General features: G+C 40.6%; 2 protein-coding genes across 3 annotated transcripts in view; one reads left to right on the forward strand and one right to left on the reverse strand.

The window, feature by feature from the left end:
• Window positions 1–20878, reverse strand: part of gstcd (glutathione S-transferase, C-terminal domain containing) — a 59718-nt gene extending 38840 nt beyond the window's left edge. Inside the window, exons 1-5 of the mRNA XM_037765346.1 lie at window positions 20728–20878; window positions 20207–20647; window positions 17303–17761; window positions 15585–15854; window positions 9899–9992 (exon numbers count right to left, since the gene is read on the reverse strand). Coding sequence (XP_037621274.1) covers window positions 9899–9992; window positions 15585–15854; window positions 17303–17761; window positions 20207–20632 — 1249 coding nt within the window. The 5' untranslated portion in view covers window positions 20633–20647; window positions 20728–20878. The remainder of the gene's footprint in view (window positions 1–9898; window positions 9993–15584; window positions 15855–17302; window positions 17762–20206; window positions 20648–20727) is intronic.
• Window positions 20879–21692: 814 nt separating this feature from the next.
• Window positions 21693–27170, forward strand: ints12 (integrator complex subunit 12). 2 transcript variants are annotated; one of them, XM_037765317.1, is made up of 7 exons: window positions 21693–22015; window positions 23238–23401; window positions 23547–23708; window positions 24064–24245; window positions 24386–24545; window positions 24667–24810; window positions 26361–27170. In XM_037765317.1, the coding sequence occupies exons 2-7, from the start codon at window positions 23246–23248 to the stop codon at window positions 26922–26924; spliced, it is 1368 nt and encodes a 455-aa protein (XP_037621245.1). In that variant the 5' UTR covers window positions 21693–22015; window positions 23238–23245; the 3' UTR covers window positions 26925–27170. The 2 variants fall into 2 exon arrangements, with proteins under 2 accessions (XP_037621245.1, XP_037621246.1); XM_037765318.1 differs by lacking the exon at window positions 21693–22015 and having other exon boundaries at window positions 23215–23401.
• Window positions 27171–27193: the final 23 nt, after the last annotated feature.

Below are 27193 nucleotides of genomic sequence, written 5' to 3' on the forward strand. Positions count from 1 at the left end.
AAAGTTAGTACATTCGATCTGAACTGAAATGTCATCTCTCCATTAGAAACAAACAAACAAGATTTTAACAGACAAAGCGTGTTAAACTGTGCTCCAAAGGAAAGGCCTGCAGAGAAAAGATTTGGTTTTACATTCTACTCAGGGCTGAAAACACTAATCAGTAATTAATTATGAGTCTGGTGGAACGGCATAAGAAACACTATGTAATCCAAAACCCACTGAAAGCTGGCGAGGGTTAGGCAAATCGCCTCCCCGCTCCATACCCACACCACACTGCCTCACTAGAGATTATTGAACAAAACAAAACTAAGGAGACAAATGAATATTCATGATATGACATTTACAGGGAGCTCATCATGGAGGCAGCCAGTGGCTCCGCATTTAAATGGGCACAACTCAAACATCACTGCAAATAGTGAAACTCTGCGGTACTCCTCCAGGGAGTCTAGATGTGTTTGAACTTGAATTGTAGAAATAAAGTGCCAATTATCCCTCTAATTGGGAGTAACAAAGCTGGCTGCCTGTTGTGCCTGGTCTCATGTTTACCGCGTTATCTTTAAATCTCCAATTTAAAGGCTCTAATGAGTTCAATTAATTGAGAATGAGGGGAGTGATTTGGGAGCCACAGCCTGCTGTTTGGAGCTGTAAGCTCAAGGGAATGAGGTGTTAACCAAATGCCAGCACACAGTACAAACAGATATTCCTTGCTAATGTTCAATAACAACATTTTCATCAAATCACATCTATGTGTTTGTATTATTAACATGTGCTCTCGGAAAAAAACTCTTTGATCTCTAGTTTTAATAACAGGCAATTTACCTTTAATTGTACATACAAGATTGACAGCTTTACGTGCTTTAAGCTGGTAAACACACACACCTCTCCTTGAAGGCAAACAGAAAATCTGAACACTTTCACACGTGCAACTTTTAGCCATGCTAGCTGTGTGGCTTTAGGCAATGTCGGTCTGTCGGATGATCAATCCACCACAGACAGAAACTAGGGCTGCCCCCTCTTAGTCTATCAGTCGATTAACATTGGTTTGATCTTAGTTGACTAAGATTTCCTTTGTTGATTAGTTGTTTTTTAAGCTTTTTATTCATGCAGAATGACTCATATCCAAGAAACTTATGAGCACATCTCTGGTAAACACAATATTTAAAGTGGTGCTTTTGTGTGATTCTTTGTGGAGAAACTCAGTTTCACAGATCTGTCGATTAAATTAACTAGCAGGAACTGTCATAAAATATTGTACAAACATTGATTGTACCCAGAAGATGAAGCTTACTGATCTTGGTGTTCCCCTGAATTTTCATCCAGCAGTCAAAGTCTTTACTTATCCAGTGAAACATCTCAACATCTACTAGATTGATTGACCCAACATTTTGCACAAACATTCATGGTTCCCTGTCAGACAATAAAACAATTTTGGTGATCGCTTCACTTTTCTTCTAGCACCATCATGAGGTTGATATTTGTGGTTTTGAGAGAAATTTCTTGACAAATATGGGATAGATTGCCATGCAATTTGGTACTGAGCATAGACTGTATATAAGAAGTGGACGTAGTCACCATGACGTCACCCATTGGTTTGTGGACTACGGTTTTGAAGCCTCAAGTTCAGCATTTTGGCCGTCGCCATCTCAGTTTTTGTCTGCTGCCATCTTGGTTATTAACTTTCATGAAATGAAAACACACTGTGAAAGGGTTAAAGTTCTAAGGCAAAAATACGGACAACTCACAGATCAGACAACGGCGTGGTAGCAACCTGTCATCACAAGGTAGCCACGCCCTAAAGCATCCCCTGCTTTATGGTCTATTTGACTCTAAATGGGACCATAATTTACTAAATGAACATCATGCTGTATTGAAGAAGATTTGAGACTATAGCAATTGAGACCATAAACTCATGTTTACAATGTTTACTGAGGTAATAAATCAAGTGAGAAGTAGGCTCATTTTCTAACAGACTTCAATCAGACTTCTTTTTGCAACCAGAGGAGTCGCCCCCTGCTGGCTATTAGAAAGAATGCAAGATTAAGGCACTTCCGCATTGGCTTCACATTTCCAACCAAGGAGGTTGCCCACTGGTACTGAGGTTCATGTCCCTCTCAATTGTAATAACATTGTTGGTGCCCTCACTTTTCATCTAGCACCACCATGAGGTGAAAATTTGTTCCGTACTTGGTTTATGGTCAAATCCCTGCAAAGCTAATATCATTACCATCAGTTTCAGCTATACTTGGTGTTTAGTGCTAATTAGTAACTGTCAGCATGCTAAACTAAGATGGTGAATATAGTAAACATTATACTGCTAAACATCAGCATGTTAGCATTGTCATTCTGCGCATGTTAGCATGCAGACTGTGTCTAAGTACATCCTCACAGAGCCGCTAGCATGGCTGTAGAGTCTTTTATGAGAGAAATGTAGATATCCGCTCTCCTGTCTCAAGAAAATGTTTAAAAAGGGTTCAAGGTTTGTCTGGCACATTTGCTGTAGCAATTCCTACTAATCTTTCTTTGCAACTCTCAGATTCCTGGATCAAACATTCTATAAGACACTGACGCAAAATATTTTATTCATTACAAGCATTTGGAGAGGGAGAGTTGAATTTTTGAAAGTTGACAAGATCAGTAAGTTACTTAGAGTTAGGAAATCTGTCTCTCATGAACTCAGGCTTACATCAACTAGGACTGGTCTAAGTAGAATTTGTGTGTACATGGAAAGTGTCTGAGGCAAAAACCCACACACTATCTTCCATCTAGATTACCCTTGACATTTGTCTGACAGAAGCCTAAGGATGGCAAGCACCTTTTGACAAGAATCCGACAGGCAGACACTTTTTTTTTTTTTAAATTATCTTGCCTCGACTTTGCCCATGTCACTTGTTTTGAACTCACAACCCCAAAAAACACTATCGCATTTACAAAAGAACACAGAGGGGGAAAAGGGAGAGAGACTCAGTCAACCTAATCTCTCGACTAAGCTGATGTGGTAATATGCAGGCCAGCAGTCAAACTGATCTGTGACTAAGCCTGCTGTGTTTTTCTCAGCAGAGCTTCATTCAGCCTGTCAGCTGGACAGCAAAAAAACAGCCTTGTACACAGAATCCAATTCTGTTGGATGACTGAAGTGTTGTGCAAAAGCTCCACGGGTAGGACAGGGAAATGTGTTTGTGCTCAGACTGAGTCAAATCAAAGCATTTCAATCAACCACATTTCTAGTTTCTCCTGGAATTGGATGAATAATGACTTATATGTGTGGTTGATTTACTTAGATGTCAAGTCAATAAAAAACATATTTGCTGTTGCATCCATGCCAGTAAGAGTGAGAGTATGGATTCATTTTAATTGATGACTATAGTCTATTGTATCTTAAGAAAAGTTAACCTTGGATTCAGATACAATCAAATCTAATCCTTCATTCACTACTGAAAGTTCATGACCAAAGGTGAGGGCTAAAATACAGACAGGTGGTTGAACATGTTAGCAAACAGTTGCCCAGCAGACACAGAACAACATTATATATATATTTCATTTTATGTTGTGTTTCTGCCAAATAATTCAAATATTTGCTCTCCTTTTAGACCTGATTTAGTCTCCACCAACTCCTGAGGGAAATATCTGGCTCTTAAGCTGCTAAATGTTGCACTACACTATGTTCATCAGCTTAAGAGCTCTACAGAGCTGAAGGGAAGTGCTGATCACATTATCATTTGATCCATTGTTAATACAAAAATATTGATTAGAGCTGCTTTAAATCTGACTAGGCCAGTGGTTTGCAATTCGTGGACTATGGCCAACAGACTGTCATATGATGTGAAATTCAGTTAAGTTTCAGTGGAACTCCTGCTTGAATTTAGAAAAATACATTTAAAGAGGACCTATTGTACTTTTGTGCCTTTTCTCTTTCCTTTAGTGTGTTATATACTTTTTTGTGCATGTAAAAGGTCTGCAAAGTTACAAAGCCCAAAGTCCAGGCCAAAGGGAGTTACTCTCCCCTACAGAAACACTGCTCCTGAACTGCATGAAACGCCTTGCAGGAAGTCCCGCCTTTTCTTCCGTAACTTGATGATGTCACCAAGTAACACATTTGCATAATACCTGCCTAGCGGCTAGTTTGGCACGCCCTCAAACAAAGCTAGTTAGAGTGGAGCTGGAGTAGAGTCCAAAGAGTTTGGTTCAGTTGACCAATCACAACAGAGTGCGCCAGCTGAACAATCAGAGCAGACTGGGCCGACTGTAGCTCAAACAAAGCGTTTCAGATATGGCTGCCCAATTAATCGAAATTCTATCAATTTTATCACAATTCCATATTCTTATTTCTTATTCGTATTTTTACAAATACCTTTCACTGATTATAATCAGATAAAACACTATGCAAACTGTGACGTCTGACAGTAATGAAATGTCACGATGCGCTTACAGATCCTCTTAAAGAAACAATCCTCAATAAGTGGCAAAATTAAATCTTTGCAAGGTTCCTTATTAAAGTTAACGATAATGCACTAGAGTGAAGTGCAGCTGAGAGAAACTGTGCTGTTTCCTTAGGGCACCTGCTCAATATGTAGTCTAGGAAAATTAAGGAAATGTTAAAGGAAATTCATAAATCTGGACTTGAGTCAAAACCAGCTAATTATCTTCATCTAAGTTAAATAACAGTGAGATGATATGCCTGAAGGGAAATCACAGCCATTACAGTGGCAGTGGATGAAATGGATGAAATCAACACAGCATCGCTGCATCAGAGCACATTTAACATCTTCAAATCAAAGTCAGAGAAAGAAAAGAACATATCCGCCTACATAATAAAATATCTGAAAGTTGTTGTTGGATTGATATTCCATCTTGATGCATCTTACAGACAAATCTTCCTATTCCCACAGCAATATGGTAAGCATCTGAGGGGTAACTGGAAACTAAACATGACAGATGTTTAACTGCTCATTAGACTTGTGCACAGTGCAGAAAACAAGCAAAGCACTGAGAAGTGTGGGCCAAGACTTCTGGTGTGGCCAACATTTCTATTGGGATCTGAATTACAAAGAAGATGATGACGCAGGAGGAAGTCTGGGAAGGAGTAGAAAGTTTCAGCTCAGCTGAAGCAACATAGTTTCAAAAAACACCTTTTAATTCCGCCTCAGGATGCTGTGAAATCACTTAACACTGCTTGGCCATTATATTGCTGAATAGCCAATTACTGCACCAATCAACCCGTACAAGCGCTACCATCAGCACTACTGAGTTTTAGCATCTTTCAACAAGGTGAGAATATGTCAGCGTCGTGTTTACAGCTTGTTTTCGCTGTCCACAAGTGGCTAAAAAAGTCAGATACTGCAGGTTTAAGAAGACCATTTAACATACAATGTATAGCATACAAAACCAGAGAAACAGATTTCTAAATGTTCCTTTTTGAGAGACTTTATGGATGGAAATTGAAAATTTAACTGAATATGGAGGATGTTCAAGGAATAGTTCAACATTTTGAGAAATTATTTGCTTTTTTGCCAAGAGTTAGATGACAAGATCGATACTCCTCTCATGTCTGCACGGTAAATATGAAGCAGCTGGAAACAGCTCTGTCCGCCAGCTGCCAAATGTGAGTAAATTTAGTCTTTGGCGAGTAAATTATGTGCACCCGCCACGCTGGCCGGTAGAAAATCATTTCCTACATGCGCTGGAGAAAGCTGCTGGGAAGTTGATTTACACGCGTCTCTTTCCCAATTTAAGTCTATGGGAAAAAGTCTGTCCAATGGTGTCACGTGACAAACCCCGGAAGTTGTAATTCCACCATTTGGCCACTACAAAAATTGGCTTCAAAGCTCGGTGCTCATCCTGGGGGCTTGCCTACACGTAGCAAACTCCTTTAAGGAATAACTCAGTGCGTAAGTTGTATGCGTAACGTTAGCGAGTGTGCAGTCGAGAGAGAGAGACAGGATGTTGCATCATGACTGGGATAACAATTGTGATAACATATATACAAAGAATCACAAGGTACTGTCCATTGTTCAACTTTTTCTTCTACTTCTACCAAACCACAACACAAGAAAATGGGAAAAAACACACTAGTCCAGTGTGGAGTTGCAATCTCAATCACATCTCTGCTGTAGTCGAAGCAGGGAGACAAGAGACAAATGGAGCCCGTTTTCACTCCAGCGGTTCAGCTTCTGTCATACTCTTGTAATCTAAGAAAAAGACACGGGAGCTCATCTCATCTTCTTGTACCAAAACAACCCCGGAGGACCGAACAGCAGCAGGTCTCAAAGCATGACAACTATGTAGTTTCCACGCCAGCCCTCCCCTTTTTATGCTCGATTGTCTCGCTCACCCCTCTTCCCCTGCCTTGTTTTCTCCTGATAACCCTTGTCTCTCTTCAGGCTGTCTCACCACCCTATCTCAATCTCACTGTCACACACTCCATCATCCTAACCCGCTTTATTCGCTGCCTCCCCTCCTCCCTCTATTAAGTGAAGCGCTGCAGACAAGACGTTGGCTGCTCTATACAATGGCCCCTGTATTCACACGGCTGTTTACGTGTCTGCAGGCAGGGGGGCAAAAATGTAAACAGCCCTCATGCACAGAGGTCCCTTTGTTTCTCTACACATTGTGCATACCTGAGCGTCAGTGTGTAGGACTTGTTACCATTAAAATGTCAATTAGTTGGGTCAACACACTGGATCAATGTATAAAATAAGTGTTTATTATAGTATATAGTATAGTAATGAATGTGTGATTATCTTACATCTGTTTTGTAGAAGTAGATATGAATTACACGTCTGAAAGAAACATACAGCGAAGTTTTAAGACAGTGATAAGAGTTTTTATAGTTTTGGGTCTATATCAGAATAATGGATTTCAAACTACCACAAGAATAAAGTGCAGCTGTAAGGGCGTGTGGAGGTCTTCACATCCATACTGGCTATGCAAATTGTAGTCTCTTTCACCCTTCAGGGGTCTAAATAAAAAAGGCTTAAATGTGTTCATTGAATGTGGATGTAAACACTCAAATTAAAGCTGAAAGTCAGCACTTTAACCTTCTTAACACTGTTTCACTTTACAGCCAATGCTTTGGAGTACGAAGCCAAAACAAACTATCCAAATACTATATATGCACTTACATGAAAAAAAGCCAAGAAATAAAGCAGCTTTCAAAGACTAGCGTGTGTTATATTAGTTTTGCATGTATGGAAATATGTATGCATATGTAAGGGAAATTGTCCCTGTAGTACGTGTGGGCATGTGTGCAGCCATTTGTGTATAGTGGAGGTAGATAGATGGGAAAGCCCACGCGCTGGGGTTCAGTACAAATTGTCTGCCTCTTGTCTCTGCTCCTCTTTAATTACACAGCCGTGAAACACAGGGGTTACCTACCTACAACTAATACTGCAGGAGGACGTATCAACAGTGCCGTTTATCATGCAGAGTGCCGACAAAAGTGGGGCGGCTAAAATGTAGTCTCTCTCTCATTCTCAGAATAGATACGCTGCCCACATCGTCAAGAGCACTTCTGTCTAGATGGCAGTGGGGTTTTTTGGGAAACAGATGATTAAGTTGTACAGTGGAAATAAATGAATAGGCTACAAATGGCTGTCAAAATTACAGCTAGCGCGGTGCAGTCAGAAAATAATAATGATGTTTTTTATTGTGTTGACTCTAATCAAGCACTTTGTACTTGAAATGACACAGGGACTGTCAGGTTACTACTACTACTACTACTAATACTACTACTAATACTACTACTACTACTACTTTTGTTTAACTACTAACGTTTCACTCAGTTTTACTACATGTTAGAAAATGTAGCTTTTAAGTTTCACTTTTACAATATAGTAGGCCCCCTGCTGACCCACAGTGCTTATAGCGTCGTATGACGCCTATTGAACAGTCGAATCCGGTGGTTCATTTTAGAACAATGCAGAAGGGCAATGATCCCAAATGTACAGACAAGGTAACAAATGAGCTTTTAAAGAGTGTCACTGTTCTAATATTGCTGAATTTGCTGTATATGTATCCCCAATTAATAAAGTAATTAAACCAATTAAAGCTTTTGAATTAAAGTCATACCGGATTGATGTGTGTGGAATATTCACACCACCAAACACTTGATTTCACAAAAAAATGATTTCTGGTGAATGTTGTTTGTTGAGTCAATCAAAATATACATACCGACGTGGTGATATTCATTATTAGTGCTGCTTTCATATAGATTTATCTGCCAATTATTATAATAATGATTAATAGTCGCTAAAATTGCAGATAAAATGTCAGAAAAATGCCTCTTAAAATTTCCCAAAGTCAAAGGTGATCTATTTAGAAAGCATGTTTTATTCGACCAAAATATATATGACAAAGAAAAGCATCAAATCCTCACATCTGAGAAGCTGGAATCCGTGAATGTTCTGCACTTTTGCTTGAAAAATGACAAAAACGATTAATCGACTATCAAAATAGTTGCCAATTAATTTCTGATTCAAATAATCATTGCAGTTCAATTAATTAAAGCAAAATAAGTAAGACATGGACTGCAAACTGGTGATTTCAGTGAGCAATGAAACAAAACAAAACACTTATGACATCTGTATTCAGAACTCATTTAGTTGATTACCTCCGTTTAACCATTCTCTGTAATTGTTTTGTGAAGCAGTCGGTCTAAAAAGTACTATAGAAATAAAGATAAGCTTATGATACAATTCTTCTTGTTTAGAGTCAAAGTTATACTGAAGCTCATTCACAGGACACTACAGGAGGTAACGAAGTGCAAAGTAGGCCTGCACTAACACAAGAGCCGAGAGAGGGAGGAAGCTGAACTTGCGGTGCCATATACATGTATATCTTGATAATGAAATACCTCTGCAGTTTCAATTTCCTGTGTTCTCTGATAAGTGGAGGAATAAGCGATGAGAGTGAACTTCTGCTTGTCACAATTTTCCACATAACTGAAAAGGACGGGAAGCAAGAAATGAATGCATAACGCAGTGATGAAGAGAAAACGAAAAGTCTAAATATTCATATTATGTATATATGTGTGTCTTTATGAACCCTCTCCATTTCCTTATAAACAATAACACTGATAGATTACCACCGCTCCAACGCGTGCATTCACACCATTTAGCATCACTGCCGACAGACATCTTACTAATAAGAAGAAAAACAAAGCAGGCAAGAGAAATGGAGAGAAAGAAACATGGAGATTTCTTCTTTCTGCTTCACCAGTGCCACCTGGGGCAGCAATCAACAAGCCTTCCATTGCCTATTAGATACCGCTCTCACTGTAATCAGTAACCACTAAAGCATAAGCACAAGTTCCACGCTGCACATTAGTTGTTTTTGCCTTCAGTGTGTGCATGTTTTTTTGCGGGCTTCTGCTGTGCCGAGTCTGTTTCAGTCACAGACCTATTCCACACTTTCGTTCCACAACACGAGGAGGATAACACATCGAGATTAGCACTTTAAAATTCATTAGGGGCCCTCATGGGGAGAAACATCCAGCTGAGGCTCAACAGAAAGCTCTGCAATGTGTCTAATATTTCTTCTTTTGAGAGGGGGCGGCAAGGTGCCACTGAAAATCACCAGGCTACAGTAGCACGGGAAGGTTTTATGCAAATATTTATGCACATTCCTCGCTCTTACTTCATACAAAGTATCAGTAGTGTTTGTTTAAGCTTTCACCAAGTAATAAGCCGAAAGAAAGAGGGAGTAGGTGTTATGCAGAGGCACACAGATTAAGAGATAGAGGAGGTGAAAATGATGAGAGGAGGAGGGTTAGGGTTAGGAACAAGAACAAGAAAAACAAAAGAAGAAGAAACAGGCCAAAAGAGCACAGAAGAGTGTGCGAGGACAGAAGGGCTAAAGGAAACTGGAGAAAGGAAAGAGCCACAAGGCAGAGATTTGACATTACCTTCAATGGGGTTGATAGCCCCTGGTAAGCTGTCCCATGGGAGAGCCCAGGCAGGGCAAGGATGAGGAGCGAAGACTGCCTCGATGCCATTTTCCTACGGGAGGAACACACACACACATAAATACACCCGTTACCATAGAAACCCCTCCACAGCCTTGAGGTTCTGTGGTCCAAATGGTTGTAATGAAGCGATTCAAAAAGTACTATTCTTGAACAACCCCTTTGTTACCTCGCTCACGCTGATCTGAAGCTATACCTGAGGAAAGGCCACCGCTGTGCTAGAGCACTTATTACTGTCTCAAGAGACAACACCACCACTACAGCACATACCCCTGCACATCCAATAATACACTTCAGAGAAGTACTGGAGAAACACTTAAAATTGAGGCGGACAAGGTAAGAAAGTGAATACAAGTAAAGCACTTTGGTTATTCTTCTCTCTTTGATGATAAGAGGGTTACAACAATAAGCAGGAGCACAGTCTATGAAGGCAGGAAATGGGTAGAGAGTCTTTATTGTTGCAAACAAATTAATGCAAAAATGTCTTTTGGGAAAAATATTTTCTAACAGCTGAACGTTTGCCTTCACATCAGTGGCCTTCCTATAGTGATTAAATCTGATAATAGGTCCTACATGGCCACCAATAAATATGAAATCACCTCATGATTAAGACGTAAAAGGGGTGTGTGGTGCAGGCAAAATGTCGTTCACATATTTCATAATTTCCAAGATATAATGGTATCTGACGATAGCTTTACTTTACTTTACTTTACTTTACTTTACTTTGAAATTACACAAAAGTGATGCCTTATTCATGTTTTTTCTTTTAGTAAAAATGTTTCTTCAAATATTGTGTATTTGGTTATCACTAAGGCTGTCAAAGTTAACGCGATAACGCGTTCACGCAAATTCGTTTTAACGCCACTAATTTCTTTAACGCATCAATTAATTAACATAACCCTCCAAACTTGCGCTAAATTTTGGTGAGGAAAACTGTCATGGCCATTTTCAAAGGGGTTCCTTGACCTCTGACCTCAAGATATGTGAATGAAAATGGGTTCTCTGGGTACCCACGAGTCTCCCCTTCACAGACATGCCCACTTTATGATAATCACATGCAGTTCATAGTCAAGTCAGCACACTGACACACTGACAGCTGTTGTTGCCTGTTGGGGTGAGTTTACCATGTTATGATTTGAGCATATTGTTTTATGTTAAATGCAGTACCTGTGAGGGTTTCTGGACAATATTTGTCATTGTTTTGTGTTGTTAAATGATTTCCAATGATAAATATATTCATACGTTTGCATAGAGCAGCATATTTGCCCACTCACATGTTGATAAGAGTATTAAATACTTGACAAATCACCCATTAAGGTACAATTTGAACAGATAAGAAATGTGTGATTAATTTGCCATTAATCACGATTAATCATGGACAATCATGCAATTATGTGATTAAATATTTAAATCGATTGACAGCCATGGTTACCACAACAATTGATTATGACAATGCATCATTTTGTGATAACTGACTGAAAAAAAACATCTATATTACACAAAGACAGTATTATAGAGGTGCAATGGTGTTGTACAGTTTTTGTCAGTATAGCTCATATCATAGCATATTGCCCGGGCCTATAGTCACAGCAAAGTATATACAGTTAAATAAATAAACAACTTGAAGATATACATTGAGACCCAACAAAAATATGAATACTTAAATTATGTAATGCAACGCAATACAACCAGCTCTACAGTAAACACTATTTACTGAAAATATTTCATTTTTGATGACACTACTACTTTTACGAATGAATCTAAACAAGTGATTCTGATTTAAACTAATCCAAAACACAATGTGTCTACAGCAATGGTCCAAAATGATTGTTAAGTTAACTGTACGTTTAATTCTATTTTAAAAAATTGTTTTTGAGAGGTACAGAGGCCCTGTCTCTCTCGGGACTGTGACGCTCGTTGTAGATGTTGTTTTGTTTTGTTTTTTGTTTGTTTCTATTTGTTTTATATATTAAGATGCTTATTTATGTGCAAAAACATTAGGTTCATCATTTAGGTCATTTAAGTTCTGGAAAAGTGTAGGACCTTATAAGTGTTCACTTCTTCTTCTTACTTCGCCTACTCCTTTTCGAACATGTCATATTTATTTATTTACTCAGTTTATTCAGAATTTGCTGTATATGTTTGCTCTTCATTTTATTCCTTTTTCCTGTTTTGTTGTTTTATTATTTGTTACATGTTTAAAATAATCTAATCTAATAAATAGTACTGAATGTAGGTAAGCCATTAGAATGTATTAACATATTTAAAAGTTGACTGTGCAAATGAAAAAGATACACTGGATGCTTTCCATAATGGCAACCTCGGGCACATTCTGGCAAGACAAAAGCTGAAATAAAGATCTGCACAAAAGGACGAGCAGCAACACTGCGTTTAAAAAGATTACGCATTGACATCTGTGTTGCTTAGGCCACATTTTCACAATGCGCCAGTCATATCCTGAAGGTGCATTAAGGTGGACACTACATTCAAGCTGGGAGAGAGGAGTCATAATTGACAAGCAATGGCCGATCCCTTCTGCCCAACCGAGGATTAAAAGGAGCCAGTAACCTGCCACACAGCTGGTTAGTTTCAGCCCATAAGTTTCCACAGGGACAGGGACAGACTTTCAGTAATCCCAGTTTCTGGGACGCCGGCTTTCCTGTGAGCTCCATTCTGCCTCGTCTCTCTCTCTCTCCCTCTGTGTGTTTGTTTCTCTCTCCTATCTGTGTGAATGATGTGCTTCAGTTTGTGTAGCCTGTCCTCTTTCCAGGTTACATGGTAGAGAGGAGGTAGTGAGTTTTTTTTGGGGGGAGTTTTTCCTTATCCAAAGCGAGGGTCGAAAAGGACGAAGGGGGCGTCATGCAGCTACATTCTCTTAAATTTCTTTTGTATTTTCTCTTCATTTTCTGTTAAGAGAAAAAATAAGAGAAGTCAACTGCAAATGCACCAAACGTTCTTAACCATCCAAATCTGCTCTTATCCAAGTGTGCTAAATGATGAATACCACTTGATCATAAACTGGAGCGTGTAGCCCATTGTGTAGCCCATTGTTTACTATCAGCATAGGTAACACCACCTAAACACTATAATATAAGGGCAGCTTTTGTGCCGTGTGTCAATACTGACACATGGCCAAGAATTGGAGAGATGCCACCAAAGGAAGGCTGTAAGAAGAAGAAGAACTTCAGCAGTAGTGAAACTGAGGTACTGTTAAATAACTGGTGTTACTGGTGTTACAGGAATATCAAAAAGCATCTAAGAGCAGTATGTAAGCAATTTAAAAGAACGCACGCAATATCACCCAAGAGTTTAGTCTTAATTGGGATCAATGGACCAATGGTATTTCATTAGCCCACAAATGTAATAATCAATCATTATAATTACTCTAAAATATATAAGAATCTAAATTTGATTATATAATATTCATGCATTTTTTTATGTTCCTCAATTTTAAATTGTATGTTTCTTTGCGTTGGACGAACAATTCGTAGACTGTGAAAACAAGAGTTTTTTTTCCTATCTTGGTAAGAGTGCTCTCGAACACTTACCTAAAAGAAGAGGAAAAATAAGACATTGTTGAATCCCAGGGTACCAATGGGTACTAACAAAATAAGAACAAATTGTGGATAGGAACAAAAATAAGAGGAAATTTGTTCATATCGCTTCCTGCATGAGGCCCAGGGTGTCATATGTTGTACAGATTGTAAAGCCCCGCTGAGGCAAATTTGTGATTTGTGATATTGGGCTATATACTGTAAATAAAACTGACTTGACTTGCCAACAGAAAATCCAAGATTTCCCTGAAATTTCATAGATTGAGTTGTTATCTAATGCTAGAAACTATATTTAAAGACCCGTCAATCAATTTGTCAGTGACAGCAGCCAGGTTTTAGTCTCGGGTCTTGAATGTTTAGTAGCGGGGCTACACTTTTGCTTACATTTGGATCACAGGTTGCGCCTCTACAGCTCATTGCACACAGGCAGTTTGACTGGCATGCATCGGTGTGTGTTCACTGAAGTGAGAAAGAGGGAGAGTTTATGAGTCATTTATATTGTGGGTAGAGTAGCCAGGATGAGCCTGGTGCCTCTGGTTAGCAGCAGTGAAGGATCGCGTGTCACCGCGTCAGACGACAGACCTCTCTGTCTCCATGTGCTTGCCTTGAGACGCACACAGTCATATATGAGGACTTATGCGCGCACACACACACACACACACACACAGACACACACAGACACACGCAGACACACACAGACACACACACACACACAGGCACCTTGGCCAAGCAACACAACAGCTGCAGTGCAGACATGTTGGTGGCGACACGCAGCCATCCTTATAATCCCTCTAGGCAAAGAAAGAATGGTGGCCATTGTGTGTGTGTGTGTGTGTGTGTGTGTCGGTGTGTGTCGGTGTGTGTGCGTACACACATTCCTCTCAGTTTTAATGTCTGATTTCAACCTGCCATGAAAACTGTCATTTGTGCACATCTGTGCCTAAATACATTTAATCCGGCAGCATGGCATGTTTAAGAGGCACATCCCATCCTGGCCACCCAGCTCACTCAGCCTCATCCAAACTCTCCAAATACTGCTCTCTCTCTTCCCGTCACTTCAAAAAAAAAAAACACATTGTAATAGACACTTAGCCAGCAGGAAATCACACACATATCTCTGCTGAGAGAGCAGAGCAACAAGGCCAAGAGAACAGTCGCAAAGCTTAGTAGTGAGAGGTTAGTCAGGGCTGAGGAGACAGTCTCCTATTAAAACAGCTGGGCCTGCTTATCTCCTTCTGGAGAAGCAAGTAGAGAGAAATGTTGCAGGGGCAATATTTGGTGTGCTATAGCGCTAAGAAAGCTATAAATTTGTGTGCCTGTGTGTGTGTGTGTGTGTCTTGGCGATGCTTCCTGAGGGAACTGCATTTTAAGAGCATGGACACATTACGCTACTATTGTGTGCCTTCTTTTCTCTTTACACTAAGATCTTCAGCCATTACTATAAACTACTTAGTCTGGCTATAAAACTTTGTTTTGGACTGGATTCATTGTTTTTATTGCACCTGAAATGAGGATAAGCTGAATGTGCACTGTCTGCACTATTGCAAGTGACAACAGGATCCGCTGATAATACTGAATTGTGCATTTTATAATGCACCGAGGGCGGTACAAAACTGTTCAAAATAAAACAGATTCTATTATTCTTTTAAGGCAGGTCACTTTTTTTTTGTGAGCTTGTCTTGACTGATAAAAATGTGTGTCATACAAACAACCTCTGTGAGAAGAAAAGCATGTATACAGACAAGCAGCCCCACTTAAAATGTTAATTCTGTGACTGAATGCACTTAACGTTAAACCACTGGCAGAAAGACGAAAAATTCAGCAATTAAGAAAGTCTGCCAGAAGCCAAAACATTAACTCAGAGCTACACTCTTGAAGGCACCATCAGCAGAAAATGGGTGCATGAAATTACAGGGATAATAGTTAACAACCAGTTGGAGCTTTCAAACTCTCTGTCTATCTGTAGTGCGAAGGGGAGACAGCTGCTCAAATAGTGTGAGAGCATGTTTGCAGAGTAGACCACAGAGAGGTAAAACATGATGAGAAATAAGTAAGGAAATATAATAATTTACTTGAAGTTTAGTCATTGTGGGCCTGGGGCCACCGACAAACGGAAGCTGCGTGGTCATCTCCTGGCCTTCTTCTTGCTCCAATAGGCTAGCTGGGTTGTTTTCTGCTGAAGGCCCTGGGAGGCCGGACGTGGGAAGTTGGGGGATGGAAAGAGCCATCCCACAGGCCTCGGCTGCCCGAAGGACCCCAGGTACTTCCTGAACGCGGCCGTACCAACGCAGCAGGTGGGGGAGCTGATGTAGAGTGCTCGCAGCGTGGGCTTGGAGGGAACACTATCAAAGACAATAAAAGAGAAAAGAAAGAAAAAAACAAACAAACAAGGAGATATTGATTAAGTGGCTCATCTGACATGTCATCTCCAGTGGAGCGAGATGTCAGGTTCCACCAGAATTCACTCATCACACTGGCGGACGGATAGACACGAGGGGGCCCGGCAGGGAAAAACATCAAAACAGCGTTGGCAGGTGGGGAGGGTAAAGACACAAACAGAGACATGATCAGAGGCGCGGTGTCACCGTGTGTGACTATGTGTGGAAGACAGGAAGAAAGAAAGGGAGAGAGGGACACAAGCACAGAGGGAGAAGAAGGGGCACTCTGCAGTGCGACGAGTGGGTGGAGTGGAAAGGATCCGTCGTGGCGGCCGCATGTTCCGCGGACAGTGATGGCCGTTAAGAGGAGACACGCTAGGCTGAGTGTGAAACTGGAAACCACTGGAGCACAGCTGACTACTAAAAGCCTCATTGTGAGAACTCGAGTTCATTCCCACAGTCGAGGAATGGTTGGAAGCGGCTGACGGGGTGAAATGGAGGTTGAGACCCACTTCACTGCCCCGACAGTGCAGCATTCCTGATCAATAACAATATACCACTGAACTAAATAGACGCTCCGCTGAAGATACTTTAATTGCTGCTACCGACTTTACTTGTAAAATATGCAATCGTTCCATGTAATGAATATTCAGAAAAGGAGCTTTTGAAGTCTTGCAGATTTTTTTTTTTTTTTTTTAAAGTTAAGAAGAGTTTTAAGGTCAACATAACAACCCACCAATACTTGATCTGTTGCAGAGAGAAAACCGTTCCCAAAGGAAAGTCATTGAAATGCATTCCAACCTGCTGCATTTGAATAGAAACCCTCCCATACACTGTTATCACTCTTTGCCAGGTGGCTCTAGACCACCTTTGAGAGCACAACCTGTGCCAAGTAGTCTGATGCAGCGAGTCTTCTTAACTCAAGTTTCTGCCTGGGTGGATCTGAAAGGAGCTCGGTGTACTGCCTGCTCACCCTGACCGGAGTGTCAAAACCATAAGTTATGCATAATTTGACCCGTCATCATAATATAGACATTAAAAAGACAGTAAATACACGTAAGGGGGGGTCTGTAGCCTGAATGGCACCATCTGTATATGAGGTGACATCAGACTTAAGTTATGTGTGCTACTCTTTATGTTGAGACAAAGCCTTGAATGGCTACACTTGATTTCTCAGGGCACAATAATGGGGTTTTTTGCTTACAATAAGTGTCGCAAAGTTCGCAGTGTGTCGATGCATTTAAAGTATAAGGATTTAAACAGGAAATATAGCCATTCATACTAACATGAAATGAGCATTTGACATGCACTCATTATGCTATAACTTAAGGCAGTAATATGAGAAGGGTCCTTAGCCACAAGGGTTCATTACAGACAACACTCAAACATAAATCAAACTCCAAGGCCCTTACCGCGTACTGATAGATGCAGGGCAGCAGCACCACATCAGTCAGAGTGAAGTACAGTCCTTCAGCAAACACGTGCTCCAGCAGAGGCAGGTCTGTGGTCTTCACTTTCCTGATCTCAGAGCTCTCTCTGGTGGTCGACGCTGGAATTGAGTCCACGGACAGCTTGGCCAGAGCCGCCCTGAGCTCAAGTCCCTCACTGACCTGAGGCGGCTGTCCGGGTTTGGACTCAGAGTCCGGGTCCCCCTGGCCTTCGGGGGACTCATTCTTTTCGTTCCGTCTCTGCTCTTGGAGTTTCTGTCTCCGTATCTTGTCATCATTGTGCACTTTGACAGGCTCCGCTAGCCTTCGCTCTAGGGTGAGGATGGAGAGAGGAAGCTGCTGATATTGATCGGTGGGATTTCTGAGGTGTTCTTCAACAGCAGAGGGGATGCCAATTTCACACAGTCTTGTCCACTTGCTCACCTGAGAGTGAGGAATGAAAAGATGTTTGAGGTCAAATGAGGTCTTTAAAAGTGCTCAAAATTGAAAGACACTAAATAAAGTGCTATCCTATCCTATCTCATCCTAACTGTTTATTATTGTGGTATGTTATATTTATGTCCGTCTAAGTATGATGTTGCTGACACTGTGACCAAACCCTAATCAACATGCTGTAACTGAAAAGAAATCCATAGACCCTGGTCATATTGTGTGGTCATTATAGCAAAATAAAAGTTAATTTGGACTAAAAAACTAAAAAACATTGAGGGCTTGACATTTCATCAGCTGAGGAATTAGTACAGAATTGAGAACCGCTGATGACTTTAACCAACAATCAACTGAACAACAAGCAATGACAATGCTTTATTTTAAAGGTCCGTATTTAACTTCACCTAGGACATTACTGGTTAAGAACTACTCAACTGTACCCTGAGACAAAGTTGTGAGGCAATTATTTGAGTTTTGTTAGATGTGTGAGTTTATAAGCAGTTATAGATTTCCAGAAGAATTTCCTTGGAAGACCTACTCTATTGAAACCCAACTAAATATGTTTTAATTTTTCATTTATTGCATGTTCAGCTGACATGCAGTGCACTGACTAAAAGACTAGGTTGGACTAGCAATTAATCACAATTAATTATTTGGAAGTAATTTGAACACTGTCAATTTCCCCTGTGATTACAACCAAATAAGAGCTGCAACGATTAATCCATTCAACTATTAAATTAATCGCCAATTATTTTGAGAATCGATTTAATCTGTTTGAGTAATTCCAGCTTCTTAAATGTGAATATTTTTCTGGTTTCTTTACTCCTCTATGACAGTAAACTGAATATCTTTGAGTTGTGGACAAAACTAGACATTTGAGGACATCATCTTGGGCTTTGGGAAACAGTGAAGGACAACAATTTTCCAACATTTTACAGATCAAACAACTAATCGATTAATCGAGAAAATAATTGACAGATTAATCAACAATAAAAAATAATCGTTACTTGCTGCCCTAAACCAAATTATGTCCGTTTTCAGTAACATTCTGGTGAATGTTTGGTGCATCAGTTCCTTTAAAGGAAATTATGGAACCCATAAAATGAAGTGTTACTGGTATTTTGACACTATGCACACTATGTATGGATAGTATCCTATCACATCTCAGGCATTGCGTTTTATTGAAATTGAGATGTGGAAGTGAAACATGCTCAGACTTATTATAAATCACAATGTGTACAATATGGATTCAGGCAGTAATGCTGTCATGGTGCTGGCTCCAGAGTACACATGCATACACTGAGTGAGTGATGCTGAGTTGAAGGATCAAAACTTTAATAAATGCCACAAGCCGAAATGCAAAGGTCTCACAATAAACTTGTTCTTAGTACTACCAAGTGTTGCTAAAGTTTCAACCCTTTAAAGCGTCCTTCTCCATAAACCAGGGGTCAGCAACCTTTACTATCAAAAGAGCCCTTTTAGGCAAAAAAAAAAAAAAAAAAAATCTGTCTGGAGCTGCAAAACATTTGAGCATTGTGATGAAGGTAACACAGTTTATAGTCTAAGTATATAGTATATAAGTCTAATGCAGTGAGGGCCAAAGAGCAAATGTACTATGAAGTATTAGGGCCACATTGAGGGAAAAAACATCTGAGATTTACAGAATAAAGTCATAATATTACGAGAAAAAAGGTGTAATATTATGAGAATAAAGTCATAACTTTAGGAGAAAAAAAGAAAATAACACGTAAAATTACTACTTTATAATATTATGACTTTCTTCTCATAATACTGTGACTTTTTTCCCTTAAACTTATGACTTCATTCTCATATTACGACTTTTTTCTTGTAAACTTTTGACTTTATTATAATATTACGACTTGTTTTTTCGTAAACCTATTATGACTTTATTCTCGACATCTCAGATTTATTTTTTTTCCTCAATGTGACCCTAATACTCCGTCGTACCATAGACCTACAACAATGATAAATAAAAATGAAAAAGCAAAAAAAAGACAATTATTCATTTCCATTTTTAAAAATTCACAGGGAGCCACTGGAGAGGAGCTGAAGAGCCACATGAGGCTCCAGAGCCACAGGTTGCAGACCCCTGCACTAAACCTTGCAAGTCGGTGATTTTGTGCTAGAAACCCCCACTATGACAGACGTCAGTGGACTTTTTGTGGACTTTGCTCATGTGTGTCCCTGCTTGCCACTATATGTGCAATAACATGCTGATCACTCTGTGCAATAATTATATAATTATCTGACTGACACTTTGTGCAATAATCTGGCAAAACTGTCATCTCATCAATATACATATTGTATTTTTATATTTTTTATTGTATTATCTTTTTTAGCCCCTATGGGATTGTCACAATCTAATTTCGTTGTACTACACACAATGACAATAAAGGGCTTGAATCTTGAATGACTGACCTCAGCACAAGCCTTCAGACAGGTCTTCTTGAATCCCAGCAGTGCAGACACATCATTTCTAGAAGGGTCAGCCTCCAAGGTCTTGTTGATGATGTGTCTCAGGACCACAGCCAGACCTGCCCTGCAGAGCATCCCAGTCTCATCCAGAACAGCAGGCAGACGGCAGCCCCTCACCAGCTGGGGCAGATCCTCCAGCTGGATGTCAGACACATCCAGACCCTCTGGGAGCCTGATCCTCCTCAGGGACTGATGGGAGCTGCTGGCAGGTTTGGTGGAGACCAGGAACACTTTGAAAGACTTGCACTCGCAGTAGGACAGCAGGAACAGGGAGATGGAGGTGTGCAACGGGAGACGAGGCTCCTCATTGTGGGAACAAACTTCTAGGAAGAGGGAGTGATGTTGCTGCTTCACCTCTGAGTGCTTCATCCTAGACAGATAGTACTGTGAAGTGGAAACAAGAGGGAGGTTAACAAGTAATCATCGTAGGAAAGCTAACGTAAAATATAATAATAGATACTTACAACTGCTTCAGTAATGCGGGTATATACACCGGTATAATGTCAATAAACCCACGTTGTTATGGTCCACGCTTCCTAGTGGTGCTTCTTCTTCTTCTCCTTGTGTTAAAGCCAGCTGCGCTCCACAGCGCCACCCGTGTTCTCACTACTGATGGGCATTACGGCTCTTTTTAGTGAGCTGGATCATTTGACTCAGGTCATTAAGAAGAGCCGGTTCTTTCGGCTCCCAAACGGCTCTTCATTTTACCACTTCTGCCTCTTTATAACTCAGCCAAATTTAGCTTTAGCTGTTTTGACCTATGATTAGTGTGTGTGCACATATATCACTTAAATTATTCAATATAATTATACTAAACCTTATAATTTCCAGAATACCGTAATTTGGTATGATCCTTGTCTGTCATAAGATAAGATAAGATATACTTTTATTGTCCCCGTGGGGAAATATTTCCTGGACTCCGTCCAACTGCAGTTACAACACTAAACAATAATAAAAGATTCCACACAAGACAGGGAAACAGTTCCACAGAAACAGATGTTTCAACACATACACAGTCCACGTACATAATGGCACATACTATCACACACCATGGCAGGTATTGCACCCAGGTGGTGCTCTGCACCGTCTACCGTCTTGCCCATATTGCACAGACAATAGCCCAAATTACACAGATGCAACATATTGCACTGTCCCTATTTAACATATTTCACTGTCATTATGATAGCTTTATGTTACGAGTTGTTGAGGAGTTTAATAGTCATCAACTGATTGGTCGCACGGACGTCATTAACACAACATTCAGTCACAGTCAGTGCATGGAGTGCCCGTGGCGCGGAGAAGATCATCCTATCATTCTGCCTTGAATTAATTAAAGAAAAAGAAAAAAGGAAAAAAGCGTCTCTTGGACGGGAGCCGGCTCTTATCGTTCACTTGAACGAGCCGGCTCTTTGAACCGGCTCGTTCGCACCGACACATCACTAGTTGGCATCTTGCTTTGGCTGTCTGCTGTCAAACCGTACGAATACAATTTAAATTACGTAAAATTATACATGGTACATTATAATTATATACGAATTTATAGAGCGTAAAGTTGTGTAATAAATTGGAATGAAACAGATTTCCACACAAGGTTCCACCACGTGTAGATTCCGGACATATTTAACAGTTGCACACAAGCTGTGTCCGCCGCCCCGGCTGAAGTGTTGTTCATCACCGTTAGTTGCAGTTTTGCTCATCAAAAACGAAACTACCGGGTTGAGGAGAAGGTTTTAACGGGCAGCAGAGTGTCAGGTAACGCAGTATGTAACCTGTGAGTGTCTTTATAGCTGACAGCTGACGGAGAAGGTGACTTTAGCTGCTGTGCTGCTAACTAGGACAGTGTTTCTGTTCCGGTCTGATACAGACTGTTACACAGCAACCGACTCACTGACTCAGTGTTCAGGTCGGCTGTCATGTTCAGGACAATGAGGACTGTTTGGACTCAACCCAGAGCCAGAGGCTGTAGGTTAGATCCAGATCCACTCAGTGCAGCACACAGGTGTACAGTAAACACTTGAACAGCAGACAGGTCGACCTGAAGTGTCTTTCCTTCTCCTCAGAGCTGTTTCTGTGGCCTGTTTCTCTCTCTGTCCTCCTCTAGGCTGTGCTTTAAAGGTCCCATATCATGCTCATTTTCAGGTTCATACTTGTATTTTGTGTTTCTACTAGAACATGTTTACATGCTGTAATGTTAAAAAAAAACTTTATTTTCCTTTTACTGTCAGCCTGAATATGCCTGTATTTACCCTCTGTCCGAAACGCTCCGTTTTAGCACATTTTGACGGAATTGCGTTGCTAGGCAACAGCTTGGGTCCATCTGTACTTCCTGTCAGCTGATGACATTCTCATACACTGCAACCAGGAATAAACTGGGACACATTTAGAATGTTTACGTTTAAAACTGTGTCAAGGGTCTAATTGTTGTATATTTGTGACATCACGAATGGGCAGAAATCCTGACAGCTTGCTTCAAATGCAGAGTTTCTGAATGCGGGCTGTGTGTATTTCCTTGTGGATTGAGTGTTTCGATACTTTCACAGTATTATATAGGATTTAAGCCTGCTTTATAATAAAATAACATGAAAATCTCACTTTTTTTTAATATGGGACCTTTTAAGTAGCTGAATGATTCCAGCTTGAAGGCTGTAGATGCAAGTTTGTTTACCCTGTGGCACAGTGTGACTGTAGCAAAGGTCTGTAGTGATCGAGCCCTCGAAAAGACATGTTGTTCTTGGAATCAGTTTAGTGTTTTACTGTACTCTGTCTGTATTTAATCCCAAAGCTCTCAGCCAAGTCAAATGCCAGTCCAAGTTAGCACTGCAGTGTCTATATGGCAGCTACAGTTTTTGTTTTGTCTTTTTCTATTGTAAAAGTCTGTCATTTGTGTAACCTAACTTGTCTTCCTTTGCAGTGGTATTTGATAAAGTTGTAACTGAAGGCTAAGAAGCTGACAAGATTATTTTATGATTACCAGTTTCTGCCATGGCTGGACCTGTCAGTCTGGAGCTGGATCCCATCTTCTTAAAGGGACTCAGTTACCTGCACTCCAAGAGTAAAGACTCAGCTGAGAAACTCAAGGCTTTACTAGATGAGTCCCTTTCAAGAGGAAGTGACTCATCTTACCGTTCATTACAAAAAGTAAGTTGAGTTCATCACATATTTCTGTTGATACATCCTGAGTCTTTATTTACGCTGTAGCTCATTATCATTCATCTCTCCTTTAATTAATTTGGTATGTAATTTATACAACTGAATGCCAAGTATTGTCATTGTGTATCCTCAGGAGATAGAGGTGTCCAAGGTGACTGTGTCAAAACTGAGCTTGAGTAAACAGGACTCCAAGTCCTCCTCAAGTTCCTCTTCCTCCAGCAGCAGCAGCAGCAGCAGTAGCAAATCCAGCTCGGAAAAGAGCAAGAAAGAGCCAGAGAAGAGAACTATTGAGAAGGTATGGGAAAAATAAATAGACACCAAAAATAAATTCAAAACCACAAAAAATATGTCAGTGTTTTTGAGGCTACATTCACCATTGTTTTGCGTTTCTTTTGAAAAACTGTGTCCCAGTCATGTTTTGCTGCCTGTGAACATTGTGTTCCTCTGTGAAGTAGCACAGCATAAATTGTGACTGTTATTAAATCATGATCAAATGTAAAACAAAATATATACATCTGTCATTTTAGAATGAAGGTCAGAGCACCAAAACAGTTAGACGGTAGAATAATCAATAAGCTGGCTATGAATTGACAGTGTTACTTGTGACATTGATGTCAACATACCTCTTTCTGTCTGTTACTGACTAACAGGTCAGGGTTGAGTTGGCTGAGGTGGACCCTCCGAAAAAGCCTCGTTTGGAGAAACAGGAGAATCGCTCTTCTCCAATTACCGTTCAGACGAGCAAAGACCTTCTGCCAAACATAAATGACTACGATGAGACCAATGCTGATGACTTTGCCATGGAAATGGGCCTGGCTTGTGTGGTTTGCAGGTACATCTTAAGTATTAGCAAATAACCTAAGATTCAGGATGCATTCCAGTCTTATTATTCATATTAATTCAACTTAATCTTTGAGCATAGAAAAGGTCAACTTGGGTACTAACATGCAACATTCATTTCCATTGCCAAAGACAAATGACAGTGACCATGGGAAACCAGTTGGTTGAGTGCCAGGAGTGCCATAATCTGTACCACCAGGACTGTCACAAGCCCCAAGTGACAGACAAAGAAGTGAATGATCCACGGCTTGTGTGGTATTGTGCCCGCTGCACCAGGCAGATGAAACGTATGGTGAGGAAAAAAAATTCCACTATCTACTTTGTATGTCCTTTTTTGTCAGTGAACATCATTGATTATGTGATTATGTGGTATTGTTTCTGTTTAAAACTAAGTATGTTTGTTTGTCCACTAGGCCCAGAAACCTCCGCAGAAGCCATCCCCGGTATCTGCATCATCAGCGCCTGTTGTAAAAGACACACTGGTGAAAAAGACGGAGCTTAAAGCCAAACCGGACACAGCCAGCACCTTCCAAGCCTTCAAAAGAGCAGAAGTGAAGGTATGTGTTATTTAGTAATGGCTGTATGACACTTTTTTTATCCACAATAATATATTGTGCTACTGTGTCACCCTGAAATTGGATTCAGTATCCCTAAGTTATTACTGGTAGCAAGTGAGCGAGAAGAGGAATAGCTGTCAGTGTGCAAAACTGCTCTAAAAGGCAGTCGACATAAATCCCTCCAGAGGGAGAATGAGCAGAAAGTAAACATCAGACAAGTGACTTCTGCTGCTTAGATAGTGTTGCCGTACAATATCATTTCTCCAGAGGGAGAAAACTTTACTTTTACTTATTGGAGTTGACCGTGGGGTTATTTTGACAGCAAACATGTTGCCTTTAATGATTTAATTAGTATTCAAGTCAGAGTGGGAGTTTTGCTCAAGTAAGGAAGTTGGGGCATTGTCTAGCTTGCAGGTAAGCCTGCTATTGATTGAAATATCTTGGTAAATACATGTATTCGCTCCGCTACGCAGTGATCGGAAGATAGATTAAAGGATAAGGCTAGTTTTATTCAACAATGTTAGTCCGTCTCTGAATACTTTCTGACTTCCCTACTTTGTCTTTGGCACTCTTAGAAAAACAGGTCAAAAATATATAATTACATTTTACTAAATGGGTTAAGTAATCTCCTAAAACGGCAATGCACTAATAGTCTTCAGCAGACATTACTCAGACAGGAATATATAGTATATTTCCTGTGAACTATTTTCAGAGGATTAATACACATTTGGTGTTCTCATGAGTGTTTTTTCGCTGCTACTTGTGTTACTTGCTTATAGGTAATGGATCCGACTTTGCTGCACTCTCACATTTAAACACCTCTAAGTCTTGCTGATCCTGAGCTTGCATTTATGTGTTTCTTTTATTGTTTAATGGTGTATTCACGAAAACTAACCTCACTTATACATGTACAGAGATATTTTGATTGAAAGCGAAAAGGTTACACCCCCTTTATTGTGGTTGTAGACCATATTTCTTTTTTTTAAGATTTATTTTTGCCATTTTACCTTGTATTAGATAGTGACAGTGATAGCTATGAAATGGGGAGAGAGAGGGAATGAAATGCAGCAACGGTCGGATTAGAATACCAGGCCACTGCGGTAAGGACTAAGCCTTGGTACATGGGGCGCCCGCCCCACCAGGTGAGCTACCAGGGCACCCCATAGACCATATTTCTTGATAATATATAACCTGAAGTAGTTAAAGAGATGGTTATACCAAAGCTAAATGATTGTATAGATATGTTATGCATCTACATTTAGATATTCCTCATGCCTTGAAGTGGTAAATGAGCTTCAGTTAATAATAAAACCTTACACAATATTATTTTTTGAAATGTCAAATATACCGACAGACCTAAACTATAGGCCTTATAAAGTAAACTGCTTTCATGAACACTGAAGTTAATTTGTTGGTGTTTGACTCCAGAGATTTTAACGTCTTCTTAAAGTCTCAATTTCAAAACTTTATAAGTTATTATTGCAATGTGACAATGAAATCTCAGGCTCTGTTGAATTTGTGTTAATTGTGGTGACTGTTTATAATTTCAGGCATCCACAACATCAGCCAATCCCACCGGCGGCGGCTCCGCCTCCGCAGGCAGCGGTCTTACAGGCTGGGCTGCATTTGGCGCCAAGACGAGCCCGTCTCTTTCTGCCAGCTCCAAACTAGGTCCCTCGGGCCCAAGTGGGAGCCACAAGACGTTGACAACTCCCTCCAGCCAGAAACCTGCCGGGCTGTCTGGGCTAGCAGGAGCCAAGTCGGGACTTGGGAGTGCAAAGATACCTGGGAGCGGCAATGGGAACGGTTCTAGTCAGGCGCCTCTGAAACCTCCTCCACCCCTGACTCTGGGTAAGCAGCCACTGAACCGCTCATCGAGCGGTGAAATCCAAGGGAAAGGGTCCACTCCGTCAGGGGCCGGCTCCCCGGGCAGCTCCCAGGCAAGCGGAGGAGGGAACGGAGGCAGTAACGGAGGAGGTAACGGGAACAATGGGAATGGGTCAAAGGCCGCCACAGGGGACAAAGCACCAACGTCCCAGGAGTCCCAGCTTATCGCCATGAAACGGTTACAACTGGTGAAGAAGAAAGCGGCGCAGAAGAAGCTGAAGAAATGATTGAAAGGAGGTGCGAGGGAGTGGAAAATAAACGCTTAAATTGTGCGGAATTAGTGCCAGAGCATTCTGTTTGTAGTAAAAGAGCATCTGTACATGAGTAACACCATCCAGTCAAATACTTGAATCTTGCTTTGTGTAAATGCTGCTGGACTGTGTACCTCGTTCTGTCCTAACAAGTCTAACCGTTGAAAAAGTAACTGTCACTTTTTATCAGCACGTCATTAAATCTCTTCTTACAAACTTGCAGCAGCAGTGACTTTGAATGTGAA

The sequence above is a fragment of the Sebastes umbrosus genome, chromosome 3 (assembly GCF_015220745.1).
Source record: "Sebastes umbrosus isolate fSebUmb1 chromosome 3, fSebUmb1.pri, whole genome shotgun sequence".
Classification (NCBI taxonomy): domain Eukaryota; kingdom Metazoa; phylum Chordata; class Actinopteri; order Perciformes; family Sebastidae; genus Sebastes; species Sebastes umbrosus.